The following is a 26711-nucleotide window of genomic DNA, read 5'->3' on the forward strand; positions in this document are numbered from 1 at the left end:
ACTATTTTTAAACTTTTATTGGCTGTTTGTTCAGCCTGGCATGTATATTTATGTTCTTTTGCATCCATTTAATTATTTCAATCACGCTTTAGTATTTTCATTTTCATCACACCTATTTATATTTTCTTTATACATTTGTGTAGAAGGATTGCTTGCCTTTCCAATAAAAATTAAAAAGAAAATAGTGTTCAGGGTGGCCAAATGAAGAAGTTATTGCATTTTTATTCCAAAAAAACCCGTAAATAGCATTTTCTAAATTATAATTCGTTAGTGAACTGATATTTCCCATAGTTCTTGACAATTCCATTTTCTCAATTTTTTTGGCTCCAAAATAATATTGAAAAATGAGGTTAAATTAAGTTTAATGATTTTATACCATTTGGAGCATTTAGCTAATTGTTTTTAAAGTATTTTTTCATATCAACACATTTGTACATTGATTTTCCAACTTACAAGCATCTCATGTATAATTGACTGCCTCAGCTTGAGACTGGCCTCCTCCTGACAGCTCTAATTGATGCCCATCAATTCTCTTTATGCTCCGGCTGAGAATGCTTGGGACTTCCTTTTACTGCTTCCACTAAAATCTTTGGAGTCTCACTCCTACTGCCTCAGTTGAGAGAGAGAGGAGAATATGTTCCTGGCATCTGAGGTGGAATATCTGAATGAGTATCCTATTAAAAAATGTTATAAATAGTGGTTATATTTAATTGATATGTTATAGGTCAGATGGGCTATTTTGCATTATTCTAGGGATCCAATTGTTTTTTTGTAATATTGTGATTCTATGGCAAAATGTGTTATGCATTCTAAGCAGTTTATTTATGAACTTCTAGAACGTGGCCCGTTTATAAGATTGCAATTGTGTCTATTTAACTCATATTTTTTAAGACACTACCCTGTACAAGGTATATGTATATACATGCACATTTGTATACATGTATGTGTATCTACACATGCATATATGTATACCTGTGTGTTGTTACATAATGACATTTCCTATTTTAGGAGACAAGTTCAAAAGATGTGATAATAATGGAGGTACCAATTTTACTTTCAGAATCCTAGTAAAGAAAGAGTCTACCTTTCGGGGTATGGTGTGGAATTGGCTATCAAGAGCACAGAGTACAAGGCCAAGGATGATACTCAGGTGAAAGGTGAATTCTTAAAAATAAGAACAAAAGTTGTCCTGTTTCTCTGCTTTTTGTAACCTAAAGTTCTAAACCATTTTGGTCTTTGAAAATTTTTTCTTCTAAATCCTTTGTAGAGACCTAAACCTTACTCCTTGAAATTTTCTTTCCACTCTTGTCGGAGTATTTTATGTAATAAATGACATCTTTCTGGCCAAGAATGTTAGATGAGATGCCTTTCACAACTTCTCCCTATCACACTTTAATTAGTTAATGGAGGGAATGCTGAACAGTGTGAATCCATTTTTTTCTGTACCTTTCTCACTTCCTTTTTTTCATTTGTAAGAAAAATATTTACTTTCATCCAGACTGCATGTGGATATGTTTTCTTATGCCACTCCCCACTCACTTTATTTTTTTATCTTCTTCATTTCCTTATTTGCATGGTTTAAATTAAATAATTCCTTTTAGAAGGAAAGGGGAAGGCTGAAAAGTATCATCTAAAAAGTCTCTTCTTTTTTTTAAAAATCACATCAAGAAATAGTAAAGATGTGATTCATCTAATAACTTCATTGGAAAAACAATACAGTAAATAATGCAAACTTTTATATTCACTATCAATATTAACGTGCATTTTCTTTTGTTTAGCTGGTTTAGTGAAAAAGCTTTGCTGGTTTTGATTTTGGAGGCTTCCCATATTTCTTTCAAGTTTATGAATGTTGTATTTCATTTGTAAAATTTTCTAATATTTGAGTAGAAAAAGCCTATTCTTACTTTATCAATAACAGAAAACAACTGAAAAATATTTTCCAAAAAATATGTATTAGGACTAGCTAAATTTGAAAAACTAACAAAAAAATAACACTATATGTTATCATTTTCATAGTCTCAGGTTGAATTTTTTGTACACCAAACAAAATATATGATAATATCAGTATTAGTGAGTGGTAATATGTATGATAATTTGTGCTTTTGTAGGAACTGATACTAATGCTACAGTAATAGGTGAAAATGACCCAATTGATGAAGTTCAAGGATTCCTTTTTGGAAGATTAAGGTATGATCACCAGATTTAATCAGAAATAATCTCCTTGGTCAAAATTTGTTAGTTGCTTGCTTTCCAACCATTGTAAGTTCATAGAATTTCATCTTTGGCCTATTTATCTTGTCTAACTTTCAGGATCCTTCAATGAGTGGATTTTAATAAAAATAGTAATTGCTTATTCTTTGTAATGCTTTGTGTTGAGCACTAAGCATGCAGATAGAAAGAGGCGAGGGAATAAGCATCAACCTACAGAGAGACCCATGACAAGCTTTCTTGCATGCAGTCCAAAATGAGATTGCTACTGTGCACATTGTAATGATTCTGTTTATGTTTTGATTGAATGTAAAGCATAATCACTAAGGCATATACAATATTATGTGTCTGCCTGATTTTGTGCTCTGGATCTATGACTTGGTTTCATATCAGCATGACTCAATCTCATGATGAATATTAGGAGAAATTGAACTATTTCCCCCAATTTTTTGTCCGGGAAACAGTTATTTTAGCTTGAGGAAGTGATGGTAGCTGCCAGAAATATAAAAACAAAGTCATTTGGGGAATTACAGGGATTAACTATGATTTTATAAGCTTTAAATCCAAGAAAAATGCTCTTTTGTAGAAATGGTCTTTATCTGTAAAATGAAGGGACTGGGTTAGATGATTATCTTTGAGGTTTCTTCTAGCTCTTACTACTATGATTTCATAATTCTAAGTATACTCCAACCCACAGGCATTTATTTGAAGGTCACATAAGGGACCTTATAGAACAATACAAACTTTATTGCCATGTCTGTCATAACTTGGTAATTATGTGTGACTTAATCAGAACTCTGTAAAATTTTGTCCAGGCTTTATACATTTTTTGTAGGATCACAGATGTAAGATCTGGAAAGGACCTCAAATGCCATTTTGCTGAGTATTCCATTTTATGGATGTGAAAATTGAGGTCCAGAGAAGTCAAGTGACTTTTCTAAGGTTATGTACCTTACTAAATGACACAAGATTTGAGACCAAAACTTGTGTTCTTGCCACTATACCATATATAATTTCCATTTTCTTAGGTGTGGAAAAAAGAGATGAAGTAGGAATCATCTTTGATAATGGCTAGTGTAAATGATTTATTTACTTTAGCTTTAACATTTGCTAGTTATATATGACTAAGTCACTAACAGATGATTTCTGACCTATTGTATGTATACTTTAAAATTTTTGTTTAGCCTTAGCACTGATTAAACCTTTATGTGGTCAAGATCAAAATATTTTTGAAAAATGATTCAGCAAGCTTCTTTTTCCTTGGTAGTCTGATTATTGATTACTTATAAAGGTGCATTGTGAAAACTGTAGAGAATATAAGTGACCCCTTCTTACTGAGTAGCTTATTCATTTGAAATTAAAGCTTCTTAAATGACATAGGTATTCTTCATCAACTTGACTTTTTCCTATGGACTTATCACATAGCAAGAATGAGGGATATCAGAAGGATACTTCACATGTGGCCCCATTGGGTCCACATAATGTCAAAAGATGGAGAAGAATTTCGCACTATGTTGGGTACACTTCTCATAATGGATTTTATGTTATGGATAGGAGCTGCCTATGTGGGAACATGTGGATGGATTGCAATCCACCTTTTTGGAAAGAGGGATGACATGGATGAAATACAAATACAAATAGCAATTACTTGATAGTTTTATTATGAACAGTAGAGGAACTACTGTAGAAGTCAACCAGTTGGAACTGAGGGACCCAGATAGTACAATAAATTAATTTTTTCAGTTCTGTATATTGGAGTACAAATTGGCTTCACTTCCACCTGCTAAGATAATACAAACTTTTTCTTGTAGTTAGGTAAAAAAGGGCTAGTATAAGGACTTGGCAAGTGAATCTTGGACTAAATGCAATTTCCCTTGCTTATATATAAGCTTTAGATGATCAGCTATAAGAGCTGATATTCCTTAGGACACAAATGGAAGGAAACCCAGTAGCCCCAACTTTATTTCTGTTTAATATCAACCCAGTTGATGAAAATTGTGTTTGTTGAAAGAGCATTTTTATGAGTCTTGCAATTGTATATCTTTTTCATGTCTTTTTGAATTTTGTGTTAACTTTTAGTAGTAAGTTACAAATAGGAAAGAAATGGGTAGAGGGAATTATATCACCATTTGATCACTTTTAGTCATAAAATTGAATGCAGGCTTAAAAAAACAACACTCCCATACCCGATGTTAGCATAAATTTTATGTTATGTTTGTATGCAAATATATTTTGAATGAATAAGAGATAATTGGCACTTTGAATCTGATTTTCCTCCTGTTTTTGTCAGAGAACTGCATCCTGATATGAAGGACCAGTTAAAGGAACTCCGGAAGCATCTTGTGGAAAGTACCAATGAAATGGCACCTCTGAAAGTTTGGCAGTTGCAGGGTAATGCCAATCTAATGAAATTATATCCTACTTGTAATTTGGTTTAATTTTCTAATAGAGGAAACATACAATATGGATATTTAAACATATCTGACATTTCCCCTATGGTATTAGAATTGATCAGAAATTTTGAAATGAGTTTTAATAACCATGATAAATAATGAAAAGGCATATGTAAAATGTAGCCCTGGGACCAAATAGTTGGAGAGAGGTATAGAGATAATGTAGAAAATTTTAGGATGTGTAGATTAGTTAGAAATTCAGCCACATTCACAGTAAGTAAATTTTTTTTAGTGTGCTAAAATTTAAGCATGTGACATTTATGAATTATTTATATTGCTAGATTTTCCATTGGCTTTTGAGTCAACTAGTAGCTCTATTCTTAAAAAATATTTCTCACTTTTGGAAGGGTATAAAATGTCACTTTTATGGTATAAGTTTTTTCTCCTTGTTCATTTTCTTTCACTTTTAGCTGTTCAGCAAATTTTTACTTTTTTCAAATCATTATTTCCCAGAAGTTCTGATAAACCCTAGTTTTAGAAATGTTATAAATCTAATGGATGGTTTGGGATAGAGATGCGAAATCTGTGGTCTCATGGCCACATGTGACCCTCTAGGTCCTCAAGTACGGCCCTTTGACTGAATCAAAACTTCACAGAACAAATCTCCTTAATAAAAGGATTTGTTCTGTAAAACTTAGGCTCAGTCAAAAGACTGCACCTGAGGGCGTAGAGGGCCACATGTGGCCTCAAGGCTACAGGTTCCCCACTCCTAGTTTAGGTTCTGTCTCAGCAGTATTCAAGGTATAAAGTGATTTACAGAATACTGTTTTTCAGTAGCTAGATCCTAAAGGAACCAAAAAGTGCTGTGAAATAGATTAAACTTGGAGTTGTGTCTCTAAAATACCATCCTTTTGAATGACTTTATTTGAAAGTCTTGTGTTTTACCAACAAAAGAGTATGAAAAGTTTGTCAGTTATAAAGTGTGTGTGTGTGTGTGTGTGTGTGTGTGTGTGTGTATTTATCTGCGTGTGAACATCAATATATTGTGTAACAACAGTTACATTTTAGCATTTGGCTTAGACTTTATTCTTTATTTCTTTTCTTTTCCTTATTTTTCAGATCTAAGTTTCCAGACTGCTGCCCGAGTCCTGGCTGCACCTCTTGAGGTAGCTTTGGTGGTTCTAAAGGATCTCAGTCAGAATTTTCCTACCAAAGCTAGGTAATACAGAAGAAAGCACAGGGAAATGTCCCCCTTTAACATAGTATCCAATGATAACCTGTCATCTCATTTTGTTAAAATTCAAAGTGAAGTTTACTAAATGTAATAGAATTTAGAAAACCAGAGCACTGCATCAGTGCAAGGTTTTAAAATGTCTTTTCTAAGATTTGCTTAGATTAGTGTTTAAAACAGAAATGTGTATGAAGTTCTAGGGGAGATTCATGGAATAAATTTTGCTATGAACAATTCTTACATGATGTATGCCTACTTCCTTACAAAAGCATTAAAATATTTATGTGAAGTCTAAAAAGTTAAAATGACATTTTGACTGAAACAATATTGTATCTTGAAAGGGAGGAAATGAAGATGAAGAAAAATGAGCAAGACTCTTATTTTCTAATTTCCATTTTCTCTCCTTTACTTGCTAAGTGTGCTAATAATTGTTCAACATAAGTTTTTCCATGTTGAATCAAACCAGACACTATTCTTTTACATTAATGTAGAAGCAATATTTCAGAAATATTAGTTGGTGCTCCCCAAAACTCCCTACTGTGTTTAATCTACATTATTTTTCTACATTTGAATCAGATTATCAGTGTTTATATGTAGTAATGTGTACATTTTTCTTAATTCTGAAGCTGTATTTAAATTTGTATCAAAATTCTGAAGTACTCACTTTTCATACCTAATAAACATTAGTCTTTTGTTTCATATTCCTGCTGAAGTATTTTACCAAAGGATCAAAGTTAGTTTCCTTATACATTGTATTACTATTTAAAATCATTATAAGGTTAGTGCTAAGTTGTGTTGAGCTCTGATATGAGATATTTTGGAGCTTTTTCTTTTTAAAGAATTGCCTGGCAAAGCTCATTTCATAAATCTCACAGTTAATTCTCAATCATATCATTCATAGATATTGAATTGAACCCATGAACACCACTAGTGAGTACTTAAATACAATGCAAAACTTGTTCCTTGAAGTTTTTCATTCACTTTATAGGCATTAGAGGTAACTTGTGTTGTTGGCAGTAGTATTATTCTGTTTTTAGCCAAGAGTCTGGAAGCAACCACACATCTTTTAGAATTCTTTATTATGCTTTTTCTTTTGGAAGTAGAGAAAAATGTGCTATTAAATAGCAAGGGGGTACATAATCATTTTTAAGGATTGTATTTTTAAAAAACCCTTTTAGGAATAATTTCCTTAGCACTTAGCAGTGTGTTCTTCAAAATCTAACCCCTTTCCATGAGCAAATTTGTATTTAATGTTGATCTAAGCACCATATTGACTTTTTTGTTTCCTTAGAGCAATAACGAAAACCGCTGTTAATCAAGAACTCAGAACTGAAGTGGAAGAGAACCAAAAGGTAGCATCTACCAGAACACATTAGCTTCTACTTTCTTGGTGGTGGGTGGTGAATGAGATGGGAGATCTCTTTCAGAGTAAATAAATGTTGAATTTACTATCTGTTTTGTCTGGGTGCTACACCAAGGGTTTTCCAAATACCTCCCCATTTTCTTCCTTCTAAAACCCAGTGCTGTGAATTAAGTTTTTTTTTGTATTTTGATTTCAACTTTACCTTGACTTAAGGTCTTTCATCCAAAGAATTTGGTAGTGGCCATTGTCCCATCCACTTTTGTAGTGGAAGAAGTGATGAAACTCATTTGAAGTCTTTAGTCTGTTATATAAACTACATTTGATTTAATTAGTAAAATAATAGTTGATTTAATTAGTAAAATAATTCAGTAATGTAATTAGTGCCTACTGAAATTGTTTCACTGAGATTTGAGTAATTCAGATGTACTATAGTTCCTCTGCTAACCCTAGCAGGACAAAATAGCTGGTGGCTGTGGAGAGAAAGCCATCACCTTCCATCACTGCCTTTTATTAAGAAGTAGAAGCTGTTCCTGTTAAACACAAGACTTATCCATATTATTGGGATTTTCAATTAATTTGATTTCTTTTTTTATTTTATTTTATTTTTTATTTATTTAACTTTTAACATTCATTTTCACAGAATTTTTGGGCTCCAAATTTTCTCCCCCCTTGTCCCCTCCCCCCACCCCAAAACACCGAGTATTCCAATTGCCCCCATCACCACTCCGCTCTCTCCTCCATCATTCCTCTCTGCCCTTGTCGCCATCCTCTCCTCTGTCCTGTTGGGCCAAATAACTTTCTATACCCCTTTACCTGTATTTCTTCTTTCCTAGCGGCAAGAACAGTACTCGACAGTTATTCCTAAAACTTTGAGTTCCAACTTCTTTTCCTCCCTCCCTCCGCACCCCCTCCCTTTGGAAGGCAAGCAATTCAATATAGGCCAAATCTGTGTAGTTTTGCAAATGACTTCCATAATAGTCGTGTTGTATAAGACTAACTGTATTTCCCTCCATCCTATCCTGCCTCAAATTACTTCTATTCTCTCTTTTGATCATGTCCCTCCCCGTGAGTGTCAACTTCAAATTGCACCCTCCTCCCCATGCCCTCCCTTTCATCGTCCCCCCCACCCTGTTTATCCCCTTTAATTTGACTTCTTATGATGAAGAAGAGACTCAGTACTGTGTCCCAATTCCCTAAAAATTGTAGGAAACAAGATTAAAGTTCCCCTCAGAGCTAAAAGGCAATGGTAGAAAAGAAGACACAAAATTGGCAGAAGTTCTTTTGAATGTCCTTTTGCATGTCAACAATCTTTTTTTCCTTCTAAATTTTCAGTACTTCAAAGGAACATTAGGATTACAGCCTGGAGAGTCTGCCCTGTTCATCAATGGATTACACATTGATTTAGACACACAGGACATATTTAGGTATGGACATCAGCATTCTTCATTCTCTGAAAAAATATTCCATTCTACAAGTCTTAATAGAATTGTGGCTCAGGTGTTAACTTTATTGACTATGTATTAAAAGGCTTCCAGTGTTAGATGAGACTTACTCAAAGGATAATTGGATATAGGCAGTTTTCTGTGTGATTTTATACATGAAATATTGCTCTTTGGTAACACACCATCACCTGCAGTTGATCTGCATAAATGTAGTTATGATATCCATATGGATAAAAAGTAAACCCTTGCCTTCTTACCACTAAATATTTGTATTGGTCATCTTGGCCAAAAGGTCTGTGTGGAATAGAACTTCCTTCTCCAGTGAAGGCCCATTGATGTGACTTTTCTGGAAAAAAATGTTTTTGTTTCATATTAATGGAATGTTTCCAAAAATATTGCTGTTCATGGTCTCTAAAGTGTTATCCAGTAATATTCTGTTAATTACCAAATTGTGCTGAATTTTTTCCTTACAGCTATATTCCAATTTACTCTTGATTTGCATCAACCCATATTTCTAAATTCGAATTTATCCTTTGACTCATAAACTTTTAAATAATAAATCTTGAGTCCTTAGTATTAAACCCCAAAGTTAGTAATGATTTGTAGGATGCCATTATTTATAGTAAACACCTGTGTTGTCAAAATTAAGCTACAAGGCCCATATGATGATGTTATAGATGGTCATAGAAAGTCAGTAAAATGTATATATTTTAAGGAGCTTAATCCCATTAGCACTTTTTGTCTTAGGTTATCAATATGGAAAGCATATACACACAATTGAGTGAGTATTTAACTCAAGTTAAATATTAGTTCTTATAAACAAAAGACAAAAGTACTTTGATAAAGTGGTGAATGCATTAGATTTGTATATTTTGATAGAATGACCCAAAGGCTATTTCACTAAAGCCCTGGCTAGGTTTTTGAAACTGATACCACTGAAGTGAAAGTTCTGTCAGATGTTACTAAGTAGCAGGAAAGGTTTCAAAAAGGGCCCTGACACATGGACTCAGTTTCTGTCTTACGTTGTTAAGAGGGGTTTCACCAGTGAGTTGACTGCCAACTGACAGACTTTTCAGCCATGTATATTCATAGGATTGTACATTCTTAGTCAGTGGAGTGAGGACACACACTAGTATTAACATCACAAGCCTTTAAAAGTATTGAAGTAATAAAAGAATAAAGATTCTAATCACTTCTAAAAAATTTAAACCATCTATGGTATAGATTCTACCACTATCTATTTTAGTTTGCCTGCCAGGATTAGAACCTCAGCAGCCTTCAGGTGTTTCTGGGAATAATCACAGTTCTATAATTTATTTCAGCTTGTTTGATGTGTTGAGGAATGAGGCGCGTGTTATGGAGGGCCTGCACAGACTAGGAATAGAAGACTTATCTCTGCACAATATTTTGAAACTGAACATCCAGCCATCAGATGCAGACTACGCTGTGGATATCAGAAGCCCTGCTATCTCAGTGAGGACTCTTTTAATTCTCAAATATATTATTCAAGTATCATTAACATTTTTTCCTTGATTTTTCTCTCATAAAAAATTGCTACCCCATTTACTCTATTACTATAAATTAACTATGTGTTAAAATTCTTGGGGCCGGTTTTATTTTTCATTACTCAAATTCATATATACCAAAGTAGGCTATTAACATATCCTAAACATATAATATTTGTTCTTCATCCCACAGTTTATAACTTGATTTAGAGATACCTGATGTTCAGGGAGTCCTGTCTAAGGGTTTCTTGGAAGAGAATATAGACTTTGTGTGTTGGTTGCCTTTAGGCCTTATCCCCAGAAACTGCCCTGAGGTTTTGTCACCCAAGGACAGAGGGTAGGAGCAATTGTTTGTTTTGGACACCTTGAGCTGAAGCTCCTAAAAGATCTTGACATTTTATTTAATAAATGTGTTTATAGAATGGTAATTTTCTTTTTTTAATTTTTTAAAACTTTTGTTTAGTATTTTATTTTCCCCCAATTGCATGTAAAAACAAATTTTAACATTTCTTTTTAAAACTTTGAGTTCCAAATTCTCTCCCTTCCTCCCTCCTCACTACCTACCCCCCATTCAGAAGGCAAGCAATTCCATATAGGTTATACATATGTAGTCATGCAAAACATTCATAATAGTCATGTTGTGAAAGAAAGCATTGACAAGAAAAAAACTCAAGAAAAATTAAGTCAAAAAAGTATGCTTCAATCTGTATAGAATGGTAACTTTCAAAGTGAAATACGAGTACTCTAAAGGTCTGTAGGCAAGTCTAATACTCAAGTCACTAGAAACTATGGGGTTTTTAGAGCATTTTTTTTTACTTCACATTTGAATCTACTTTACAAACATAAAAGTGAGTGTTTTTTTAAAAACTATAACCCGGGTAACAACACAAAGATACATATATTCTCCTAAGGAATTTACCAGTATCATGTAGAATGCATAGTGCTTACAGGAAGCAGTGAGTATAGTAGAGAGGCCCTTTAAGCCCTGGAAGACCATAATGCCTTCTCAGTGAAGGCCATTATTATTTCAAAGACATTCTTTTAATTGCTCAGACCAGAATGAAAAAAAGGAATGGATACAGATACTGGCCAAATTACAGCATGAAGTTGGGTAGGGAGCTTATATATACTATATATACTCTCCAGTATATATTTATAAAGAGTAGATTGATACTTCAGATGAACTGCAGTTTGGGCCTAGAACTGAAGAGAGAGCTATTAGGCTGGATCTCATTTAGCAAATCATACCCTCACTTTCAGTCAATCAATAAACATTTATTAAGCACTTACTATGTGCCAGGACTGGGATATAAAAATAAGGCAGAAGTAAGTCCCTGCCTTCAAGGAGCTTACAATCTAATTGGGGGAAATAACAAGCATATTTTTTATGTGCCATATCATAATTCAGATATTAAAGAATCAATGTAGAAAAAGAAAAATTATATCTCTGTTGTTGAGACAAAATTTGATCAAACAAATGGAAAGATAAAATAGCTAGCTCTGAGGCCACACACAAAAAAATAACCCACAACAAAACGTCAGTATGAGATTGGGGAAAAATAAGTATGTCTGTACAAAAATATTCATAGTTGCTTTATTTGTACTAGTAAAAATCTGGAAGCTACCGATTTGTCCAATGGTTAGGGAATGAATGAACGTATTGTTATAGGTCAACATAATGAAATATTATTGTTCCATTTTAAAAAGCTCAATTCAATTAAACAAATGTTTATTGCTTGCCTCTTACGTGTGCTAAGTGTTTAAGATATAAAGACAAAAAAGAAAACAGCCTGTGTCTTCAGGGTTTTTATGTTGTATTAGAAAAAGATGATAAATATGAAATGATATTGAAGCCATATTTTAATGTGAGGTGAAAAGGCATAACTTGAAGAAGGACTTATATGTTTATAACTGTATTAAAAATAAGTTACCTTCAGGAGAGAAATTAAAATTTAAATCATGTGAATATACGTTGGGTTATAATCACTGGTTTTGTTTTTGTTTTAAATTTGTTTTTTGTTGAAATTAAGTCTATACTATTTTTATTCTAACTTAATAACCATCAATAAAAGCAAATGTTCAGATACAAAAACATTTGAACAATTTAGTTTGTTTTTAAAGTCTATATTGAATTTGGCAGAATATTATTGGGAATATCTTGCTTCTGTGTTCCCTTCTGAATAACTTCTTATCAAAATTTCAAAGATCTTGTTCTATTATATCAATAATGTTTATATTCTGATCTCTGCTCTCTTATGCATTCCTTTATAATTCTTTGCATTTTTGATAATCTTATTTTGTTGTAATTTCTCATGGCACAATAATATTTCATTATGTATGAGTAATGATTTCTGGCTAACATGCTCATATGCATAATTTTCTTAGTAGCTGTCATTTTTTTGCCAACTATTTGTTGAGCCATTCCCCAATTAGTAGCCATATGAATTATTTCCGGTTTTTTTCTTTTATGTGTACTGTTAACTGTGAATATTTTTGCACAGATAGACCTTTTTTTTCTCATTTCAATAATAGAAATAGTAGAATTACTGAACTGGAAGATATGATCAGTTTTAAAAACCTTCCCTTAAAGTATGATAATTTGAATGGTGCAGGATCTGTGATCTCCATTAGTTTGGCAAACTGGGAATTCCTTCAACCAATGCAGATTGCAACCTGTCTGTGACTTAAGACAAGTTCTCAGAAGTTGCGTGAGTTACATAGAGGTTTAATGACTTGCCTTGGATCTTGAATCTAATTTATATCCGAGTGGAATTGAACCTAGTTCTTTCTGAATTTAAGTCAGGTACTATGTACACATTGCACCATCTACCTCTTATATTGTCATACTACTTTCAAAATGATTGCACCAATTTATACCCATGCTGCAATGTGCCTGTTTCTCTGCATCCCTTCCAACAGTGAATATTATTATCATCTTAATTACTTTAAACAATTTAATGAGTGTAAGGTGGTATCCAAATTGTTGTAATTTGTATTTTTTGATTATTAGAGGGTTTGAAGTTTTTCAGATGGCCATTAGTTAAAACAATTTTTACTTTTGAGGACCAATTTTTATGTATCCTTTTACCTCTTAGGAACGAAGAAGATGAAACTTTTAAAATGTTTGTCAATCATTGATTATGAATGAAAGATTTTTATCACATCTTTATGGCAAAGATTTTTCCGATCTTTTTGTTTCTTTTATATTTAGGATACATTTATTTTCTCTCTTTTCTAGCTTCCCATTCTCCTTTCTGCCTGGCTCCCCATTGTCCCCCATGTTAAAAGAAAACACCTCCCCCCCCTTTTTTTAAACAGATATGTATAGTCAAGTAATTCCAGTTCTCTCAGTGTTCTATTCTGCATATTGAATATGTCACCTCTCTGCCAGGAGGTAGGTAGCATAGAATGTCCTGATCATCAATTGCATTAGTCAGAGATCTTGAGTATTTAAAAGTTTTTTGCGTTTATAAAGTTACTATGTAATGTTTTCCATGTTGTGCTATTATCACTTCGAATTACTACATAGAAATCATCAATTTGGACAGTGCTTTAACAGCATTATCGTATTCCATAGCATTCACATACCATAATTTGTTCAACCATTCTTCAGTTGATGAGCACTTACTTAGTTTCTTGTTATTCACCATTAAAAAAAGAGATGCTATACATATTTTTGTATGTAAGGGGCCTTGTCCCCTTTCTTTGATCTCTTCAAGGTATAGAGCAATTATTTGTATTGTTCAAAGAGAGTGCATAGTGACTTTTTGGGCATAGTTCCAAATTACTTTCCAAAATGGTTGTACCAATTCACAGCTCCACTAAAAGTGCTTTAATGTACCTGTTTTACTGCAACCCCTTTAGTCATTTTCCATTTTTGTTACCTTTGCCAGTCTGTTGGGTGTGAGGTGGAACCCCAAAGTTATTTTAATTTACATTTCTTGGATTATTAATGATTTGGAGCCTTTTTTTTTCCCACTTGATTGTTGTCAGCTTGGATTTCTTCCTTTAAAAACTACCTATCTGTATGTATCCTTTGATCATTTATGAAATGGAGGATTGTTTTTGATTCCAATAAATTTGAATTAGTTCCTCAACTGTCTTGGAAATGAGACCTTTATCAGAGAAGCTTGGAACAAAAATGTTTTTTTCTAAATTAACTATTTCCATTCTCTTTTTAGCTGCTTTTGGTGTGTGTGTGTGTGTGTGTGTGTGTGTGTGTGTGTGTGTGTGTGTGTGTGTGTGTGTGTGCGCGTGTGTGTGTGCGCACGTGCACGTGTGCATGTACGCGCGTGTCTGCATGTACGCGCGTGTCTGCATGTACGCGCGTGTCTGCATGTAAACTTTCCAATTTCATGTGGTCAATTTTGATGACTGCCCAGTACTTGAGTTCTGATTTGACAGCTTGTTGGAATGACTTACCTTTCATACTTAGTTTTTTATTTATATTACTAAATTCCTCATCAGAAGGTCCTTAGGTTGCTGTTTTCTTTTTAAAAATATTTTTTCTCTTTAAGATGATTCTTGTGAAGCTTATTGCAAATTCTTATAGGTTAACAATTGTGAAATCTAGGTTTTTTCTTTTTTTTCAGTGGATCAACAACCTTGAGGTTGATAGTAGGTATGGTTCTTGGCCTTCCAGTCTACAGGAGCTCCTTCGACCTACCTTTCCTGGCGTTATCAGACAAATCAGAAAAAACTTCCACAATTTTGTAAGCAATGTGCTATTTATTTGTTTATTTGTTCATTCATCCATTTGTTTATTTAGGGCACAGTAGATTTCATTGGCCTTCCTTTGATTCTTCTTCCCTTAAACTTCTCTGTCTCTTAAATGTAGAGATTCTTTTCCTCTGTTCCTGCCTCTTTTTACTTGATGCTTTTAAAAAGATATTCATATTTAAAGGATTTTGAGAAAAATGATAACTTTCGGGATTATAAATGTTGGCATAGAGTTGTAGTTATTGTTGGCTGGAAATATTGCTTTAAATCAGTACTATGAAGTATGCAAATGCGGTGTCTTAACCTTTCCCATTGTGAAGAAAATATAGTCCTTTTTGTAACTCAGAAGAAGCATATATATTATGGAGATTGCATTATAATAATTTCACTTGGAAAGTACTTCTAATTCTCCATAATTTTTAGTTCTAGGAGGATTGTGAGATATTTCTATCCTCTGTCTTTTTTTTTTTTTTGGTAGAACTTACTTTTTTTGAAAAATGAATTTTTCCCCTTTAATAATTAATTTTTCCAATGATGTGCTTCAATTTCTAATAATTATTTATACTTTTGCACCATCTCCATATTTGTAAGGAGAGAAATCAGGGGATCTTATTAGGGTTTTTTCCCCTTAATTCTGTTGCTCTCTCACATTGCCCTCTCCTTCCCTAGAATAGTAGCCAGAAAGCTATTTTTTCGATTAGCAAATAAAATTTCCCTAAAATGTAGATGGGAACCCATATCTTTTGACCAAAGTCTTCTCATTTTACATATTCTATTCCTGAAACTGCTTCTGAACTTCTTAGCCAAAGTCTACCTGCCTTCTATTTTACTCTTTGCCCTCTACACTCTGGTTATTTGGTAGCAGATGAATATTTAATGAATAATTGCCTTTTGTGGGGCATAAATATAATTTGTTTTTTAAGCTGAAAAAGTTGGATAAAGGACTGAAATATAGGACTCAATCTGGGATACATTTGTGGCCTTGGGAAATGTTGCAGTGAAAAGAGCATGATTTAAAGACAAAGGGTTTGGTTCTAAGTCTAGAATCTTCTATTTATTACTTAATGTGATTTTGTACAAGTTCCCCTCTTGAACCCTAGTTTATTTATCTGCAAAAATGTAGATGTGGAACCAAATAATCTGAAGGTTTTCTTGCAGCTTTGACTCCTATGATCATCTTACCTTGCCCTTGCAAAAGTTTCTTTTTTGTGTTTTTTTCGTGAATGGAAAATGGTAGTGATTTCTATTTTCTTGCCTTCTGAGATGTGTGATGAAAAGTAATTCTGGAGAAAGGCCATCTTTAATTATAAAGTTATAGTAATATTTTCAGTCACATAATGACTTATGTATAAATGCTATTTCACTAATTCTTTTTTAAATTTTTCATTGTCTGCAGATTATCATAATTGATCCAGCTCATGAAACTGCAGTAGAATTGATAAATGTAGCTGAAATGTTCCTCAGTAATCATATACCACTAAGGTAATAATACTATGTTGCTGATTTTTGTATATGCATATCTGGGTTGAAATTTTGTTTCTCATTCTTAAATGATTTGATTAAAATCTTATACCTAAAGGTATGAAAATAATGTGTTTAATGAATTGTGATTAATTGGTCATTGATGAAGTAAATGAATGTCTTTTTTGGCACACAATATTTCATATTTTTTTGAGCAAAAGCTTGTTATCATTGGATGGTTGAAAAATAACCTATCTGAAAATGTTTCCTAGGCTTAGCCTTCTTTTTCGTAGATATTCACATCACAAAAGATATTATTATATTTGCAACAGATCAAGGAATTTCTTGGTTTCTATAGGACTAAATATATTGTTCATACCCATTTGCAGAGACCTGTCAAATTAACAATGAATTATGTTTATCTAGAAGCTTCTACTGGAAAAAAAAAGTCAGTTTGGTGAATAGGTAGCTTACATATCTAGTTTTCTAGTATATTATTTTTAAGAAATACTTTCTTTAACTGTACACATTATTGGATTTTCTTTTTATTAATACCCACATGGTTAGATTGGCTAAAGTTTAATTTTTTAGACAACATGAAGGTAAGATGCGTAATCTAAATCAAGCTCTTGTTGAACCCTCTATTTGTGTGCCTTGTGTTCATCCTTCATTTTGAAGAGGACCATGACATCAGAGAAATGATGACATGACTTGCACTTGACTTTGTTTTGAATGAGGAAAAGCTGTGTAAGGTCACCAGCCTCACTTTCTCTTCCTGAGCCGGGTGCATAGCACTAGCACATACCCTTGGTGATAACATAGGAATAAAAGATATAGTCTGTGCCTCCCAGGAAGTTAGCATTCATTTGGGAAAAAGCAGATTACACATGTGAAAAAATAAAACTGTAAAGGGTGATTTTAAAATTATTTCCTGACTCACACACTCCCAGGTGCTATAGGTGTTTATGTTAACAGAAAAACAAGCATCAGGAATGACATTGTAGGTTGGAGCAGTTTGGAAAGGCTTTGTGAAAGAAATAGGGCTTGAACTGGCTGGGCCTTAAAGAAAATGGCACATTTGATGCAGAAAAGCAGAAGTGGGGCTTTGTCAGATGGATACAGATAGCTGCTGTATCGATGTATTAGCTGAAGTGAAGCAGTGGCCTATCACAGGAAAAGTACGAGGGAAAGGCCAAAAGGATCACTCGCCACACTCTTCTAGGCACATTCACTGAAGTCAGTCTTTATTGAAATGAAGCATTCAGCTAGTTGGAGTAGTATTAGTAATAACAACAATAATAAATATATCATTTGATCTTTTTGACAACCCTGGCAGGTGGGTGCTATCATTCTCATTTTACATATGAGGAAATTGAGGCTGAGAGTTTGGGACTTGCTCAGTGTCACAGAGATAAGTGTCTGACTTCGGATCTAATGCTCAGTCTGCTATACCATCCAGCTGCCCTTACTGTTTGAGCAAGCCAGCCTGTCAGCAGAGTTCTTAGTAAGCACTTAGTAAGTACTGTGGTAAGTGCTGGAAGACACAAAGAAATGCCCTGAAGGAGCTTACAGTGTAGTTGGAGAGACAACATGTAAATAATTAGGAACATAAAAGCTACATGTAGAATAGATGAAAGGTGACCTGCCTAACTATAACAAACAGTTCTTATCAGGGAGTGGTTACTAATTAGAATTTTAAAGTCTTCCCTGTAATTTTGTGGTCATTGTATAAATTGTATAAATCACCTTGTTCTGGTCACTTTGTTAGTTCAAAGGGGCCTCCCTATTTCCTTTGAAACCATCCATTTCTTCATATCTTTTGGCACTCAGTAGTCTATTACATTCACATGCCATGATTCATTTAGACCTTCTCCAGTAGGAAGATAGCTCTTTTGTTTCCCATTTTTGACTGTTAGGAAAAGAACCGTTATAAACATTTTTGTATATATATAACTTCTTTTGGATCTCTTTGGGGGTACAGACTGGTAGTCTTATGGAGGTTGGCCAAAGGGTATGTGTTATTTAATGAATTTTTGCTTATAGAGATTACAGTTTAATAGGGAGAAAATTCACATATAAATACTTATAATGCAAGGTATGGTGAGATAACTCTATGGGAGTGAAGAAAAGAAAGGACATTAATCATTTTTAAGTGCCCATGATTTGCAAGCATTGTTCTAGGGCCCTAGCACTACAAAGACAAAAATGAAACAGCTCCTGACTTCATGGAGCTTACTTTCTATTGGAGGAGATGACATGTTTACATATAATTATACTCAAAATAGAAGATGCTTTTTGGGAATGGAGGCACTAGGAGATTGGGGAATCAAGAAAGATCCTTGTTATGAGGTGGTATTTTGAACTTTGAGGAAAACCAGGGATTCTTAGACATAGAGGTGAGGAGTCACTGTTCTAAGCTATGGTGTTAAATTTATGCAAAGGTACCAGGTTATGAAATGGATTGGAATATCTTGTGTTGAGGAACAGCAGAGTCAGTTTAGTTGGAAAGTAGAGTTTATGAGAGTAATATATTAAAAGCCTGGAAAGGAAATTGGGATCAGATTGTGGAGTGCTTCAAATGCTAAAGTGAGGAGTTTGTATTTGGTGTTAGAGGTGACAAATGAGCCACAGCATAAATTCAGTATTTTAAAACTGAATCAACAGGATTTTTGTGAGGGGTTGGATATAAAAAACAGGTTAGAGTTGAACTTGTGGGAAATAAAAAAATCTGGTGAAGGTTTAGGCATGCTAACTTGAGGTAACAGTTGAACCACACTTCTTATTGTCAGCACATTTTTGGCAGAATAAAGTGTGGTATTTTGCATGTGTTCCTTAAGTCACTAATTGCTATATAAATTGATTCACATTTTATTTTTCACAAATGTGACTTCTCTGTGAGGTTTTCATTCTTTCTTATTTGGTGTGAAACTTAACAATCCAATAAAATGTGTTTGCAAAGAGCTTTGCCACATTATGGATTTGATTTGTGCTGTAGATCAAAATATGAGACCCACCTTGCAGTGTAATGTAGACTGCATTTCTTTAACTGTAATATAGAAACTCTGTAAGGTGAGTTTTATCCTTGTTCTATAATATTCATTTTATGTGATAGAGTAAGGGATTGGACAAAATTATAGCAGTTTTAAGTGGGCAGGAAATTGTCTCATTCCAAGCTTAGCTTCCTGATTACTTTTGCAACTCTTATATGATTCAATTATACTATGTTAGTAGTTATGTTTTTTTCCCACTGAACTACTGTGAAATGTACATTTTTATGTCTGTGTTCATCCCAAAAAGTTTTCAGTAGGGCTGGAGCTAACTGTTTTACTTTCATCGTTTAGAGATACGTGAAATCATGATGTCAGAGAACTTGACTGTAAAAATCCCAACAATGTCTTATTTAAGGAAATAGTTATTTGTTGCAAATAAGAATATTTCTTTTAAAGTTGAGAAAGTATTTGTCTGCTCAACCTCTTATATAATGGTTATCTTTAACTAGGAACAAGCATATAATAGTATATAAAATCATTAGAATTTGCTTTTCTTATTTGCTGGAAATACCACCATTGCTTATGCCAATCCTACATTAAATTACTTTATTTGTATAAAATCAAATATTCCTGTTACCACATAAAGTTTTTTTTTTTTTTTTAATGAAAATGCACAAAGGTGCTACTCTTCTGTTCACATGTTTAGGATCATAGATTTAGAGATTGTTTAGTCCAACCTCATTTTACAGGCTAGAAAAGTATGGCTCCATGGGTAAATAGTTTGTCTGCTGTAACATAGGGAGTGAGTGACAGAGCCAGGATTTGAGCCTAGACCCTCTGACTCCAAGTCTAACATCCTTGCCACTGGACCTCTGTACACATGATCTTTTGTAGGTTACCCCCATCATTACAGGAGTGTTATTTGGGAAAATTTAGAGGACGAGGAATCTGAAGTCTGAGGTTCTAGGCTTGGCTCTTCCACCACCGAAGTTCTACCATCCAGCCTTAGACAAGGGACAGGGTCAGTTTCTTCATCTATCAAATAGGATGATATATTTTTCACCATACCTGCTTCATAGAACTTTTGTGAGACCCTATTGAGATAATACTTGAAAAAGTGCTCTGAAATGTTAAAAGCACCACATGAATCCAGTAGTTGTTATTTTTTAATAGAATTGCTTTTAGAGGAGACACAACCAGAGCAACTTTCCCTTTGATAGCTGTATGGTTTAACTTTAAACAGGGCAGCCGGGGAGCAGCGTGAGTCAGGAAGGCCCGAGTTCAGATGTGACCTCAGACAATTGCCAGCTGTCTGGCCCTGGGCGGGTTACTTTGTCTCAGTTTCCTTAGCTGTAAAATGGAGATAATGATAGCACCTACTTCCCAGGGTTATTATGAGGAGCAAATGGGATAATTATGAAGTGCTTGCCTTAGCATGATACCTGGCACAGAGTAAGCCTTATGTTATATTACTGTTAAACAGCATTCCCAACATGAGATTACTTCCTGTAGAGAACTACATTTTTGCTTTCTAAATGGAAATTGTTCTTGTATTCTGAGAATTCAAAATTTAATCCCATCCTCATCCCAATGTAGCTCAGTTGCTGAGCTCTCTCCCTTTAAAATTCTGTGTATCCCAGGGGAAGATCCCTCAGAGCTATACTTTTTGTACATTTGCAGCTTTAATAAATATTCCCTGTTCCCCCAAACTTTGCACAATTATATTTCTTTCCTCTCTGTTCCTCTCCCTTCCAAGTCTAACCCTGGCTTTGAATGTGGCACAGTATGTAATGACATATTTAATTCATTCCCAGTAAGTTTTTTTAAGGACATATTTTCATTATTGGTTAGTTGCAATCCTTGAATTTGATATAAAAGATAGACTTTAAAAATATTTGACTTCCTTGAGATAAATATTTATTTCCCTCCCCACAGAATTGGTTTAATCTTTGTAGTTAATGACTCTGAAGATGTGGATGGGATGCAGGATGCTGGAGTGGCCGTTCTTAGAGCTTATAATTATGTTGCCCAAGATGTGGATGATTATCACGCCTTCCAGACTTTAATATCAGTAGGTATTTGTTTAAGATGTTAAAGTTTGTTGTCTAATGTATAATTTTTTTAAGTCTGCAGTATAATAGGATACTTTATTTCTTGAATGTGGAAAGGAAAATATTACTTTTCTTACAATTACATGTGAAGTAATTGTTCTTATAGAAATGCACACATGAGCCACTCCTCCATACAGGAATCTAAGATCATAGTTTTAGAAATTGTCTAGTCCAATGCCCACACTTTACAGGTGAGAAAAATATAAAATGCTCCTCTTCTGATAAGAAGGGTACCTTCCTTTTTGAAGGTTCATCCATTTGTAAGATACCACCTTATACTTTTTTCCGTAAGGGAATAAAAAGTACTGATCGTATTTGACTGTGGCATATTTGGTGGTGGCATTCTGTGGCTTTTTTCCCAATAGATAATTCAGGCTAATAAATAATGTATTTTGAGAAATGTCAGAATACCTGATGTATAAAGGTAGAATATTGCTGGCCTCACATTTGCCTAACAATCCGAATGCTTACTGCAATAGTAAAATGACAAATACAAGTCAGCAGGCATTTTGACACATACTGAGTGCTTGGGACACAAAGACAAAAAATAAATAGTTTCTGCCCCTGCTTGGTATCTTGGTATCATTTTTCTTTATAAGTTCATACTTTACTCACTTACTTACCTTATCAAAGCCAGAATTCATTTTCTCACACTGGCTTTCCTCAGCCAGTTGGCATTTTAGACATGATGTCAAATGTGTATATTTGCTCATTTATAAACAAAATCTTTATGATTTGTTTTCCTCGTTTTTTCCTCATTTTAAGTATCTAAAAGGAAGGCATCTATAACTATTGTTTGTAGTTTATCATTAACTTAATTGGGACATGTCCATAGCATATAAACCATTACTTTGGCTTTTTCCACAGCTTATTTTTAAGGGTCGTGGTGGTTTAATGTTCAGATATTTATAGTTTACAGATTCATTAAAATTAGTTTAGCGTTGACACTTTAAAAGGTTCCTAACGGGAATAAATTTATAAATAATTTCTACGAATCTTGCTTGAAAGTTTTTTTTACTTAGAGACAAGTATAGTTTTAATTTCCAGAGAAATGAAGAAAAACTTCATAAGCAGATAGGTCAGTTTTTTTATACCTGTATATTTTGTTGGGGTTTATGTAATTATATTACACAGCAGTTTCCATAAACTGAATTTGTAATTTTGGAAATTTTTCGTGTTTAGTTTAAAGAAGGAACATTTAGGGAGATTGGGAGAAAGGACAGTTAAGCTTAAGTAGTAACCTCAAAATGGATCACTTAAATGTTTATATAAAAGGAACACTTTTCTCACTTTCCTACTATACTATTAAAAGAAAATTGGCCTGAGAATGGTATTCATTTTACTTTAACTAGGTATTTTTAAAGTATAAAACTAAGCTTTTTTTCTTCCTCAGATATATAACAAAGTAAAAACTGGAGAAAAGGTGAAAGTTGAACATGTTGTCAGTGTTCTGCAGAAGAAATATCCATATGTGGAGATCAATAGTATTTTGGGAATTGACTCTGCCTTTGATCAAAATCGGAAGGTAAAAGATTTATTGATGTTTCTTTTTCATTTGGCTTATTTTCTTTTTCTTTCATAAAAGAATTTTATAACAGAGGACAGAAAACTTGATAATTTTTTAGGGTTTGCATGTATCAGTGTAAATGTTGTTTGTAAGTCTTATGAAGAAAAAAGAGACCATTCTGATTTAGCTGATGCCATGAACAATATTGTTTGTAAATGGAAAATACTCAGTTTTGTGAAAATGAGTTGATAATTTCCTTAGTATATAGATTGATAAGGCTTTTGGCACCATTCTTTATTGAATGTTTCAATAAAAATTAGATCTTCAAGTGTGGGTAAAGCTTAGTGTAGAAGAATTATAGAATTTGATGTAGGATTTAGCTGAATGTGCTGTTTTGGTGATTGTGCAGTCTTAGTCTAAGAATGAATCTTAGGGTGGAAAGAAGGTATTATGCTAAGACAAGTAAAGTAGCAAAATAGTGGAAAAAATTAAGGTTACAAGGACAGATTTTTTTGTTTAAAGTTCCTTGTTTTCATTTAGTTATTCAATAAGCATTTCAAAATCACCTGCAATGTGCCAAAGCATTTGTGCTTTGGATACGGATAATAAGAACTATGATAGATGGGTTGATCGATGTTCATCTCTATCTACATATATGTATTACAATTTGTAGATGCAAATGTGCATATGTGTATTATATGTAATTACAGTTTGTAAAATGTTTTGCATTTTTTTTAATCGTTTGATCCTCACATTTGGTCTTCCGGTGAACTAGGTACCACAGGTATTAGTGTCTCCCTTTTACTGATGATAAAACTCAGGCTTAGCAAAATTAAATGATTTACTCACTGCCATACAGATAGTAAAATCAGAGATGTGGTTTGAACTGCTGGCTTCAGTTCTAGTACTCTGTTTATTGCATCATTCTGCCTTCATATGTCATGGGATCCAAAAACAAAGGATAAATTTACATTGTCTTGGATCTCTGTGAACTTCATTCATTTTTCAATAATGGCATATGTTAGATGTCCCAAAAATAGAAAAACAAAATACTCGAGACTAAGTGGAACAGCACAAAATTGTGCAGTGTAATATCAGTGTATTTAGACTGGCAAGTTCCTGAATATGTATGATACATTTTAAAAAGTTTTAATAAAGTTATATTAAATGAGAAGAAAATAAATAGGAGCAAAAAATTGATGCCTCAATAGATGTGCATTAAATTGACGTCCCTAGTTTGCCTACCAAAAAAATGTACTCACACTCTGGAGGTCTGGACCTATGAATTCACTGGTTTAATAAACACTGCATATAAATTCCATCTGCTAATATCAATGAACAAGTTGTGTGTAACTTGTAGTCTGAGAGAGTTGCTTGAGGCACTGAAAGTAAATGAGTTGTTCATTGGTTGTATAGCTAATATATAGCAAAAGGCAGGATTTGTGCTCAGATCTTTCCAACTCCAAAACCCAGCCTCTTTTATGCTATACCACATTGACTTTCAAATCCATCCTAAGAGACCACAAATACTGCCTCCAGACAAATAATGAGTACTTTCCTTAGTGATGGCTGTGAGGAGCAGGCTAGAAATAGGATTGATGGTTTGGGTCTGGGATGTCTCCATCCAAGTTGGAGGGGCAATGGTAGTGGTTTTACTTGCTTGACACATAGCTAACTACCTTTTGTCTCATTGAAATATGATTTCAAGCAACTGGAAATATGGTTAAAGATTTGATTATTATCATATAGTCTGTTTTGCCTAGAATATTTGTAGAATGAGGACTTTTTTTTCCTTTTACCTCACAAAAGACTAAAACTTTCTTATCTTCTTGTGTGTGTGTGTGCGCGCGTGCATGTGTGCGTGTGTGCGTGTGTATGTATACACATATATTTATTTATTCTATTTATAGGAAGGAAGAGCTTACTATGAGCAGACAGGGGTGGGGCCTCCGCCAGTTGTACTGTTTAATGGCATGCCATATGAAAAGGATCAGCTGGATGCAGATGAACTAGAAACAATTACAATGCATAAAATCCTGGAGACTACAAGCATCTTTCAAAGAGCTGTGTACTTGGTATGTGAAGATTCTGAGCTGGATTTGGATGCAGTGTGATCTCTTTATTAAGTTCTAGTTTTTGTAGTTTGCCATAAAAGTCTTCAAGCAGTGGAGTTTTACATACCCCAGTAGCAGTTGTTTTTAGACTTCCAGCAGGATGGCTGCTGGTAATCTCTTCAGGAGCTTTCACTAAGAATGTTGAATTTGAAATGGCAAATGCTATGGGATTTGGCATTAGTTATCACACTAAAAATATTAGTTTTCTCAAAGGATATATTTTTCCATACTATATACAAGTTTTTTGATTTAGAACAGTTGCCTAGAAATTATAAAATATTTAAAGATTAAACGTAAAATTCATATAGTATGATGGTTGACACAAGTATATTTCAGAAATGGTTTAATTGTTGTTTCTAGTATTGTTGTGTTGAAATAAAAAAAAAAACTTGTCAAGTAAAATCTGTGGACTTCACCAAATCTAAGTAAGGTAAAATTTTGGTGAATATGTTCTAGCTCTTAGAATTTCCTCTGCATGATTATAATTCAATTTATTTCATCAAACAATTGCTTTCTTTTAGGGACTGCATTCAGGGTAAAAGCATAAGTTCATGATTCTCTACTGGGTGATATTTGGTTTAATTGCTCAAAGTCAGAAGTCTAAACTTGAGGAATAATCTTATCACTACTCTAAGAGAACACAGTAAAATAGTAGGAACTCTTCAAATATTCATTCTTGCATTTTATATACATACATATATATATATCAGTGTTGTGGAATATGACAGTTCAAAGGAAATAAATTTCTAAGGCATTTGACTTATTGTTTAGAATAATAGCCTCTAATTTCCTCTAATTGTCATACGTTTTCTTTACTTGTTTCTCTTGTAGAATGTTTGGGTCAGGCTTATTTTAATTTGGATCAGCTCATCTGAAATGATTAACCAATGTGTATGTATGCCTGCACTCTGTCCAGCAAAGGTTTATTTAGTTTTTGATAGTAAATTTTTTTTTTTTTAAAAAGAGAGAAGATTCAAATTCACAGATTGTACTTGTGGTTGTGCTACCTCAAGAATTTATTCTTGGTATTGGGCTAAATAGATTGAAATAGCACTTACCAAAGGAAAAGGCTAAACTAGATTCTTGAACAGAATTTGAAGTACAATTTGAATTCTATTATTCTTTCTTTTAGAAAATCTATTAGTCATAAAATATACTAATTTTTAACTATTTTGCAAATGTCACTATGACTGTAGATCCTACTTTTTTAAGAATTTCATTAGTGAACATAATTATTGTATTGAATTAATAAAATATGTCAGGAAAGGAAGAGAATACTTTATTTAGGAGCAGAGGTGATTTTAGCCATTCTTTCTGTCTTAAAAATAAAAGACATTTGCCAGAGAATTTTTTCTCCAAATATAATACATTGACAATTAAATTCATACCAAGTCTTTAAAAAGTTCAAGACTAAGATCATAGCTCAACAGCTTTCTGTTCTCCTCAGTTTGTACTTTGATTGTCCCCTTCAGAGAAAAGCTAAACTAAAAAACTAAAGAACTACTTACTTTTAAATTCTTTTGTCTTCATTATAGTAAACATGGATTTAATTGGGGCAGGAGGCCACATTTTTCCACACTGTGGAATTTGTATTCTGTTACAGTCTAGAAGGAGTTTACTTATACAAAAAAAGTTACTTATCAGATTTTGCCATCTTTGATTTTCTT

General features: G+C 33.5%; 1 protein-coding gene across 3 annotated transcripts in view; it reads left to right on the plus strand.

Moving 5' to 3' along the window:
• Positions 1–26711, plus strand: part of UGGT1 (UDP-glucose glycoprotein glucosyltransferase 1) — a 100915-nt gene that overhangs the window by 34870 nt on the left and 39334 nt on the right. For all 3 annotated transcript variants that reach the window (XM_072613481.1, XM_072613479.1, XM_072613480.1), the window contains exons 7-18: positions 1061–1157; positions 2109–2187; positions 4499–4599; positions 5721–5820; positions 7124–7184; positions 8528–8619; positions 9960–10110; positions 14735–14854; positions 16258–16343; positions 21248–21383; positions 22817–22948; positions 24841–25005. In XM_072613481.1, the coding sequence (XP_072469582.1) occupies positions 1061–1157; positions 2109–2187; positions 4499–4599; positions 5721–5820; positions 7124–7184; positions 8528–8619; positions 9960–10110; positions 14735–14854; positions 16258–16343; positions 21248–21383; positions 22817–22948; positions 24841–25005 (1320 nt within the window). The remainder of the gene's footprint in view (positions 1–1060; positions 1158–2108; positions 2188–4498; positions 4600–5720; positions 5821–7123; positions 7185–8527; positions 8620–9959; positions 10111–14734; positions 14855–16257; positions 16344–21247; positions 21384–22816; positions 22949–24840; positions 25006–26711) is intronic.

This window comes from Notamacropus eugenii, chromosome 5, assembly GCF_028372415.1.
Source record: "Notamacropus eugenii isolate mMacEug1 chromosome 5, mMacEug1.pri_v2, whole genome shotgun sequence".
NCBI classification, from domain to species: Eukaryota; Metazoa; Chordata; class Mammalia; order Diprotodontia; family Macropodidae; genus Notamacropus; species Notamacropus eugenii.